We start from the raw sequence: 10,566 nt of genomic DNA, 5'->3' as shown, positions 1-10,566 counted from the left end.
CCTAACCTGGAAGAGTGACTCAGAGATACCAAATGTTCGGGGGACAGCTGCCACAAACTCGACAGAGAAGAAAGGTTGCTCCGCTGGAAGCTGCAAATAAATTCTGCTATTCAACAAAATACCCTAGAGTAGGTTCCTATTCATAAAACTACCTATACCAGATGGAAAAAATAGAAACCAAAAAGCACCAACATAAAGTCATTACAAGTAAAATTTCCCCTTCCCCTTATCTTGCTCTCACTTTGCCTTCCCCACACCTGCTCTCTACTCTGCAATCACAAATCAGGGCCTCACGAATTCATCAAGGCATATACAGGTATGTGACATAATGATGAAGAGAACATATAGAGTTAAATTGTGACTTCATCACACCTGAAATGTTAATTTGTCAGCCCTCACAATGCAAAAAGTAAATGCCCCATAAAGAGAACATATAAATGGACTAAGAGACGAAGTGTGGCCAGGAAAACTCAAATCGAGTTGCAGCTGATTGATTCAATGCACCTTCTAAATTGCACAAATGTGTCTGAAGCAATTACATCAGTGTGCTGTGTTGAGAATCTCATGTAGTACAAATTCAAATGTCCAAAATTTGTATACTAATGTACAAGATGAACATTTCCGTACATGAAGCCTATATCTTCTCAATTCTCTGTGAAGCACCGTGAGCTAGCACCTGAGGTTTGAACCAATTTGCGCCTCTTAACCGCCAGCCGGGGTTTCAACTAAACAGCAGAACAACACTAGGTTCAATATTATATATCTTGATAAGTCGGTCTAAAGAGTATTGCAATGCACACTGAACAAAATTTATCAGGGAAAAAATGGCACAGATCATTTGTAGAACAAGGATCCACTATGACTACTTTAAAATTTGACTCCCCCTTTTTCTGATAATTCAGATATTCCGTTCACAAAGGAATAAACTTAGTAAATAAATATAATTGAAACAACTTTGTAGATACAAAACTTTCTTAATGAGGGTGCGCAGATCTCCTATCTTTGGGCATGCAATTAACAGTTGATAAGCATAAAACAACTCATTACCAAAATCCAGCTCATTTTTCCTTGTCTCAGGAAACCATATTCTGGAAAATGTAAATCCTAGTTTCTCAATATTTGAGCTGTTTAAAAGCGAAAAGGGGGCAGAATCCTGCTGTGTTACAGTTGTCCACAGGGAGGCAGTCGTTGGACCATGAGACCTTACTCCACTAGAAAATAAAAAGGAAAAGATGGATAGCATATAATACAATCACCAAAAAGAAAAACTTAGAAAAAATTTCTTCAACTAAAAAACAATTTTAATTACAAATGGAAAACCTCAGTATACAAGAGGCAGAGACAGCAGAATTCAGAAAACGATAGCTTGCAGAAACCACATCGAGTACACACAATAGAAAAGTTCCATGAATTTGCATTAGCACATATACTAAACAGCTAATGTAACGAAAATATTTGAGAAATATAACTGCAGTTGAAAATCTTTTGGTTTTAGAAGAATGTGGCACAACAAAATTTTCTTGTAGTAAATATAATTGTGGCTGATTGGATCTGATCTTGGCATCATTATTTATTACCTACACCTCTTTCAAAAGAAAGTATATAAGTGTGTTGATTTCTTTGCCGAAACAGGAAAAGAATGCGATAACAAGGTTTCAATATATACCGTCTCTATATACTTCAATTGCTTTAGAACTTCCTCCGTTTCTAGTTCCTGAGAGTGAGACAATGAACAGCAATTAAAAAGCAATTTAAGGAATATTAATAAGGATGGATCTCAGTGAAATGGGAATATGGCAAAAAAACAAACCAAAGAGCAGTAAAAGAGAGCAGCAAGTAACTATATCAATGTTCTGGCACTTGTAGGATTTTCAATACACATACTCTACTTCTGGGAAAATCATTTAGATTATCAATGGGTTTGTCATTCCGAAGATATAAGAGTCCAAGCCATAATTAGTTAGGTATTGTCTGATTCAGCATAAACCTCCATTTTTAGGGAAGGAAGAAGTTTTGCAAGATGATCAAACATTGCAAATATACTAGCCCAAAATTGTTTACACTTGCTATTACAGTAAAACACAAGTATCTCCCCGCAGATCATAGTGGGCGAAGAACACTGAAGCTATAAGCACCTACAAAACCTGTGAAACAACTAGACGACTTTGGAATCAAACGTCTTAATCCTAACAAGAAAATAGTTCTCCAACTAAGAAAATAAAATGAAAAAGAACCATCTCTAACAAAAGCAAGAAAGGAGAGTGGAACTGCAATCTAGAAGAAATTAAGCAAGTAAACGAGTTTACTTGAAGACAGGATGTAGAACACAATATTTGGACTGACAAACTCACATACTTGAGGTACAGCACAATCTGCATGAGGTGGATCCCAAAGGACAGTACGGAAGCACTCCCAGTCATCTGTTTGAACTTCAAATAGTGGGGCCCTGACATGATAACACCAAGTTGCAGATTAGGCATCCTAATGGATGAAAATTAACACAAAACCAAAATATCATGAATATTTCCAACAAAAGAATAGGCAAATAACATGATCCCAGTGAAGTGTGAATGGAAATTAAAGAGATAGGAGCTATCCAGGATGCCTTGATATGGCAACTTCCCTATTTTTTTATTAATATGGTACCGACTAGACCAGCTTGCACGCACCTAGACTATTATACCATGTACCTGCTATCTCCCATCAACACAGGTACCAAGCAACTTTGCCGACCAAGCTTACGCAGAGGGGAAGAAATTACCTAGTGTTTTTGTCTCAATTGAGTTTTGAACCCTGGTCTTTAAGGTTTGCACCCACTTCATTGACCACTACGTCACACTATTGGGTGCTTTCATATGGGAACTTCTCTTTCTACAACCACTTTCACTTATCACTGATCTCAGCACTTTTCTTATCAAGCTACTGATACAGCTTAATCTCATGTGTCTTACAATGCGGGTCGAGAGGAAAACTTTGAGATTCAAAAGGGTTATCAAGTTGCATGGGATGATTTTTGTTGATCGGAGGCGTCATGACTTATGGGAAATTTTTCTTGATGAATGAAGAATTGAAGTGGGTGGTTAACTTGCTCAAGCAACTCGAAAAATGAAATAGGCTTTTGTGGATAAGTAAAGTAGGATAGGGGTTTTGGTGGTTAGTGCTTGGAGTTCTAATAATTCCCTTTTGCTATCAAATTGGGAGGGAGCTGCAAACTGGAATGTGAGAATCCAATAGAATGGGTTTGGTAGAGAGTGGAGTAAATTTTGGTTAAAGTATCATGTGTCTCTTGAAGAGAAAATGCCACTACCTCCTATAGCAACAAGAACAACCTGACCTAATGGAGGATATACAACAAATGCAGAGTCAAAGAGATAGCATTTCCAGAATTGAGCTTTTGACTATAGACGAACAGAAGGAAAAGGGCTCTGAAGGAATAGGATAGCTTCGTTGATGAATGAATATGCGTTGGAACTTTCTTCCATTTGAATAGAGGTGTGACTAAGAAAGGATACATGTAAGACTAATCTTGCTGTGGTCAGACGAGCCCAACAAGGTGCATGGGAAACTACTCCATCAACAAGGGAGCTTAGATGAGCAAGAACCAATTTCTAGTACTATTTTAATATGGAAGAAACTTCAGTATTTGGCAACAATAACTACGCCTCAGTCACACATAAGTTGGGGTCTGCTATGTGAATCCTCAATGACCATGTTCCTCATTTAAATTTATCTCAAGCTAACATTATACAAAACAAAAACTAGATGTCCTATATAACATCTCTATATTTTATACTGACACAAGAATCTCTAATAGGGCTAAAAGACTCCTGGAAAGCATAGGACTTAAAGTAAACGTATTAACATGACTAAAAACATATTCCTACAAATTGACATTGCCTATATAAATATTTTGTTCCATTGTGTCCTATCTTTCGCGAATTCTGCATCGATTCCAAGAGATCGTAGGTCTTTCAAGCAAACTTCCTTCCATATGATTTTAGGTCTATCTCATTCCTTTTTTAACACCTTAACTCATCATGATAACACCTACAAACCGGAGCATATGGAGATCCACGTTACACGCACCTTCTGGCGAATGTAGTGATTTTTTATCTAGTCTAATCTTGTGTGACCTCACATTTGTCTTAGCATACACATTACTGAATCACTCTTCTTGTAGATGTGTTGGACTTCAGCAGCCCAACATTCACTCCCATATAACATTGACGGTCTTATAATTGTTCTATAGAACTAACCTTCTACTTCGGTAGACATCCTCCTATCACATGATTGATGGGAACAAATATTATTCATTGTAAAAGAAAGAAAAGAAAGAATACAATAAGTGGAAAAAGACAAAGAGAAAAAGTAATAATGAAAAGAAAGTAACGAGAGAAGAAAGAAAAAGTCAAAATTGGTGGGTTGCAAAAACGTGAAAGAAAGAATCGGCTCACAAATTACGGTGCCGTAATGCCACGTTTTCACATTTGCTAAAACTTTTTTCAGCCGACCCTCTGCCTATAAAAGGGCCTTTTCTCTTCATTTGTAAATCATCCCTCACATTCTTCTTTCTCTCTCAGTATCAATAAAGCTATTTTTGTGTGGCCGTGGAGTAGGCAAAAATTGCCGAACAAAATAAATCTTGTATTGTCTTGTCTTTTGTAATTTATTGTTATTCTCTTCTAATTATTTTTCCCTTCTATTAGCCTGACACGCTTCCCAACAATGATACCCCGGTGACACTTTCTATTTCAACCATCCAATTTTTAATCTATGTGTAACATCTTCATCTATCATTCAATTATCGTGGAACAACGAGCCTAGATATCTGAATTGTTTGAGGCACCAAATTCCATCTTCACTAGTCCATTTTCCTCACTACTGCTCCTTCCCGTTAATAGAAAGAAAAAATAAAGGGAACAAATGCAAATTAATCTGCTCGAAACACGTAATTGGTGTCCATTTTCGAGAGCTAAAACAATTTCAATGAAACAATCCAAAATTAACAACATCCACTTGAAAAACCTAAAGCTGGAGCAAAGAAATATTCACTAGTAAAAAGTGCAATGAGTCAGCTGATTACCTACGCCACTTCCCACAGATACTTCCATCCGCATATTCCCCAATACCTTCAATGACCTGCCGGCACTGAAGCCAATTGCCAATAGAACTAAACCATGACGGCTTGTTAGAAGAGCATTCCTGAATAATACAATTTCTGTAAGTAATTATCCTAGAACTGAGTAGCCAATTGTATGAAAAAAATAGATTTCAGGAGTAGAACTTACATGCAAGCTGAGATACTTGGAAGGTCTGATTTCTAATGGTTCAAACCGATCAACCTCACTGCATCAGATCTCATTATCAAAAATAAAGCAGCAGCCATGCTCAAAATATAGGAACAGTACAAAATAGAGGAACCAATTATAAAAACAGTCAACATTAACAGCATTCCACAATATGCGAGATTTTCAGATATTAGAGTGCAAAATTATCAGGACATACGGAGCATGAAACCTGTGAGCATTATAAGGCTTCCTCAGTATAAAGAGAAACCTAAACATGCATATGCCATAGTTACCACCACTAATGCTTATCCATTTTGAACTGAAAACCAGAGGATTAATATCCAACCAAGCATTCAAGCAATCTTACTTAAGTTTCAGAAAAAGGAAAGATGTGCTAGCACTAGCAGGTATAGAATCATAGATAATGAGATAAGAGAAAAAAAGAGCAACTAGCATTTTGAGTTGTAGATACAAAACATGCCACCATATGCTTTACCATTTTCTAGACATTCTAAAGTTCCTCTTTTTAAAAAATGTATCTCCACTTTCTTCGCACAGAAAGTTTCATTAGGTAGGTCCAATGAGCACACCAGGAGTCGTCCAACATTAATGAAGTAGCAAAGATGAAAACAACATTAAATGATGAATCCAGACAGCACCGAAGGAAGTTTGCTTTTTCACATGGAGAGCAGCTTCGGTAGCCATCTTTACAGTAGAGAATTTGAGAAGAAGGTCTGATTGATGCCAGTTGGTGCTTAAGGTGAAACAAGCGGAAGAGTATGTTAACTACTTACTGCCTGATTGTGGAATTGCACCACTGCATATAGGCGATGGCGTATGGTGGGAAACTGTCTGTTATCAAATTGTGATGCAGAACCATCAAAGAGGAGAGAGAAGAACATGAGAAATAGCTATTTCAGCGGTCACGTGGCAACATGGAAAGAGAGAAACAGAAGGCTTTTGAAGGATTAGCAAATTCCCTCACACAGATTAATGATTTCTTTTTTTTTCTGTGTGTGTTATACAATTTCCCAGTTAGAATTGGCGAGTGAGTTCTTTTAGTAGAGAATCATGTTTTTTGTGTAAATTCTCTACATTGTAACACCTTGTATGTTGGGATCCCCACCATATCAATAATATTATTAACTCCATAAAACATAACTGAAAATGACAAGTGCAAACGGTTACAAAAGGTAGGCACAGGATGAGCAATCATTGAGGTTTATCAGCCTATGTGATAAAACCATTTAAAGCTATATCATCATTTTCACTTCCCTAAGTAAACAGGAAGATCCAAAAAATGAAAAAATAGATATATAGAACATACTCTATCACTGGGCCTGTCCAGTCAGGAACCTCAGCTTGAAAATTATTGCCAATACGGACGCAGGTTCTATATATGCTGGTGTCCTTCAACATGAGAGATATAGGTCCTGATTCACCTTCAGACAATAAGTTGCTAGAACTTTCAGTTTCGACAGGCCCACTTAGGGATTTACAAGTTGATTTCTCCAGTAATTTTCGCTTCTTAATCAAACAATATTGGCAAAACCACTCATCCCGAGGTATTTTCCGTATACGGGGATTGCAGCAAGATAAATGATATGCATCAGCACAATTATCACAGATTAGCATCTTCAATGTAGTATCTGAACAATCACAGGCTTTGCATGAGATTAAAGAGCAGTTGTCAGTACTGGTACCAGAGGTTTTAGCGGACATGCGGAGCTCAGTAAACGGAACTTTCTCAAGCAACCCATAACCTCTAAGAATTGCTACGCATATATCCTTTTCTGGCATATTATCATCCAATCCTTCAGGAACTAAAGCACCAGATGAGGAGCATTCACTGGCATCACCCACATCAGTCTTCAATGAAGAAGAATCAAAGTCCAACGACGAATGGCTATCATTTACGCAAAAATCTGAAGTCCTATGTATATCACTTCTTGAAGCTGCTTCAGAGCACTGCTCTTCTACTTCAGGTCTACCATCACAAGAATTTGATTTAGAAAGAAGGTTCCCTCTATTACACTCAGCAGGAAGCAGAATAGGAGCTGCAGTAGCTACTTTTTCAACTGCAACTCCAGCAACTAAGTCTTCCTTAAAAGTTCCTAGATGGACCTCAGAACAAAGCTCAGAAGGACATCCATTGCTAGGCCTAACTTCAGCTGATGTTTCAATGGAGAAAGTAGTGAGAGGGTTTCTTCGGAACTTTTTCCTACGATATACAATGGGCTTAGAACTTCCAGACATTGCACTGAAAGTTGAAGGTCGTGAACCATCTACACTGTTTAAGGAACAAGGATCACCATCCTTTGAATTAAATTTTCTATAGCCATCAAGAGGACGTTCATCATTTTCAGGACTCATTTTCAACGATTCGGCGCCAGAAACCCAGTTACATGAGTCTTGCTTTGTGATCTCAGATGAGAAAGAGGTCGCACAAGAAGCTTCTATGCAACCAGGAAGATAATTTTGTATCAGCATAGCAATTGAGCCACACACTAATATGAAGGAAGTAATCTTTCTCTTGTTTATGAGTACATCTACCAAAATGATGTGCTCCTATACATCCAATCAAATTTAGTATCAGCGTTTTTTATCACAGCTGTACTCCCTGAACATCAAGAAGAAACTTGCAATGAGATAAAGAAATCCATCAATATAAAGTTGAATGCTAGTGCTCAAACAGAAGGATATGGGAAGACTGCAAGCTTAAAAAGAAAATATAAGTAGGATTTCTGAAAATCATCTACGAAATCTGGACCCGGACACAGGTAATAGACCATGCATCAGAAGGAATTTCTAACTGATGCATATCCCAAATTCAAACTCTTAAAAGCCATGTGTGAACAACGGAAAGAGAAAAAAAGCCATGTGTCCCTCAAATTGGAGAAGGAAGTCTTTCTGATAACTTCTAGAATCAATTAGTATATGTTACACTTTTTAGCAAACACTTTTTGATGTCATTAGCCAATAATTTCTCCTTAAATTTTTGCTTTCACTTGGTATAGTCGTCTATACTAATTTCATCGTTGTTTCCATTGCGTAAAAGTTCATGGTCATACATTTAGCGCTCCTTCATATGAGAAGAAAACAAAAGGCATGGAAGGTTGCTCCATTAGCTCTTATGTGGGTCGTGTGGAGAGAGAAATAGAAGAGTTTTTGAGGGAATTGAAAATGATATTGTACACTTGAGGAATAGTCTTTTGTCTTTGATTGCTTTTTGGTGCACCCTTGATATTCCTACTTGTATAGATGATTGGGTGTCTTTCGTAGAAAATCATATTTTGTTGTAGATTCTCTACTTTTTGGTATACCTCTCGTATACGGGAGCCTTTCCCATTTTGCTAATAATACTATTTACCTTATCAAAAAAAGAACATATAGTGCTCCTTCAATAGCAGTTTGGTTCAGTGGCAGGATCCATTGAGACATGAGACTACATGCCTTCAAGTTAAGTAAGGGCATTGCTAATGAGAAACTAGGTCCCATCTTTTCAGAATATGGTTTAGTCTTATAATAAGAAAGATGTTGCATCGCTAATACCATTCAGTTATCTGGTTCATGACAATATAATTATGCTATCAAAAGTTTTTCTTGCATAACCAAGAAATCCTTGAGGGCCAGTAGTGCAAGGTTCGAAATACGGTGGATACTGGGCCCCCCTCTCTATCCTTCTCCACTTAAATACCATGCTTTTGTCTACGGAAGGTTCGAGCCCATGAAGTGCACCTAATTACATATCACGTTTTGGGCTCTTACCACGAGAACAAAGCCTGAGGGCTATGCTATCAAAAGTTTTCATGTCATCATTTTCCTAATGGAACATAAAATCTAGTGAGAATATGTGAAAAAAGTTATGTCCCATTAGGTCTGGTATGGGCATGTGGGCATGTATCAGGTGCACGTAAGGATCTGCACAAGTGTATCCATTTGACGTGGATGCATAAAGGCAAATGATGTTTGTGATAGAGCCTTTAACCCTTTCCCTTCAATACAATGAAATAACGCACCATTTTTTCTTCCCAACAAATAATCCAAACTAGAGGCGGAGCCAGAATTTGAAGCCTATGGGTTCAGTACTTTAGTCATTTTGAGTTACTGAGTTTTAAATTTAATAATTTGTGCGTATAAGATGATTTCTTAAGACAAATACAGGATTTGAACCAAAACTATTGGGTTTTGCGAACCCACTTCCTATACTCTAATTCCGCCCCTGACCCAGACTAATAATGTATAGCGATGGGTCCAAAAAAATTTAGGTTACAATGACATGCCACAGGCCTCAATTGTAGTCTTTGGGCTTATAGATTGCCCACCAAAGGAATCTGCTGGCAATTAGACAGATATCTATCCCAGATCAAAAACAAAGAGCCAGTTCTCCAGCAGTTAACCAAATAAGATCATCAGAAATCACATGAATGCAGTTCAATCAAACATCAGCCATGGTAATCATCTACAAAAAACAAATTGAAACAAACCCTTTTGACTAATTCAAAATTGAACATGAGAGTTACCCATAAATTATGATTCAGCAATAGCAATATTTCTATAAGTTCAATAGACATATGCAAGGTAAATAGTATTTGGCATCATTCCACAACCAAAACATTCAACAATAAAAGAAAAATGCTTTGAATCTAACTACCTGCAATGAAAAGCCATTGAAATTTGAGGAAAAGATTCAATGATAAAAGGGAAAGGGAAAACTGAAGGAAAATAAGAAAGTTAGAAACAATTCAAAAATGACCTTTGGTTGAACGCCAGTGCGGCACAGGCGGAGATGTAGGAAGTGGCACAGGGCTTCGACCAAAGGAACTGTTGGAATAACTGATACTACCATCCTTATTGTCCTTCTATTTATTCCCAAGGGCAAGTATGTAATTTAAAGTAGCTTTTCCGGTGAGACTGTAATCAACTTTTAACAAGATTTGATAATATCATCTAATATAATTGATTACTCTAAATTCTCGTTGATATTTTATTAGATAAATAGTTGGGCGTAGTCTTTTATACTTAAAGAACGGATCAAATGATAAACATATTTTCAATTGCACCCTTGTAATGATTTTTATGAAATATGATCACTTTAGTATCTAGCATCTTTGAAAAGAGGATGTTCGCGCCGTTACAAATAACTTTCATAAGAAACTTTTATTTAATGTTAATGGTTAACTAGAATCTTGGTTGATTTTGTAGGTGTACATATTCGACCGTTAATAGTTTGTCGCGATTTAATTTCATTAATATACTATTTTCACTATATTTTGAT

At 37.0% G+C, this 10,566-nt stretch overlaps 1 protein-coding gene across 2 annotated transcripts; it reads right to left on the bottom strand.

Annotated features, from left to right (window-relative positions):
- Positions 1 to 457: 457 nt before the first annotated feature.
- On the bottom strand, positions 458 to 10,161 carry LOC107779315 (uncharacterized). 2 transcript variants are annotated; one of them, XM_016599719.2, is made up of 7 exons: positions 10,045 to 10,161; positions 6,616 to 7,908; positions 5,289 to 5,346; positions 5,084 to 5,202; positions 2,352 to 2,446; positions 1,667 to 1,714; positions 458 to 725 (listed from the first exon to the last, which is right to left on the bottom strand). In XM_016599719.2, coding segments are annotated over exons 2-6 (1,437 nt in total). In that variant the 5' UTR covers positions 7,779 to 7,908; positions 10,045 to 10,161; the 3' UTR covers positions 458 to 725; positions 1,667 to 1,712. The 2 variants fall into 2 exon arrangements, with proteins under 2 accessions (XP_016455205.1, XP_016455204.1); XM_016599718.2 differs by having other exon boundaries at positions 2,356 to 2,446.
- Positions 10,162 to 10,566: the final 405 nt, after the last annotated feature.

This window comes from Nicotiana tabacum, chromosome 17, assembly GCF_000715075.1.
Source record: "Nicotiana tabacum cultivar K326 chromosome 17, ASM71507v2, whole genome shotgun sequence".
In the NCBI taxonomy this organism is placed as follows: Eukaryota; Viridiplantae; Streptophyta; class Magnoliopsida; order Solanales; family Solanaceae; genus Nicotiana; species Nicotiana tabacum.
The sequence above is the reverse complement of the archived record's forward strand: the minus strand, read 5'-3'. Positions and strand labels throughout refer to the sequence as shown.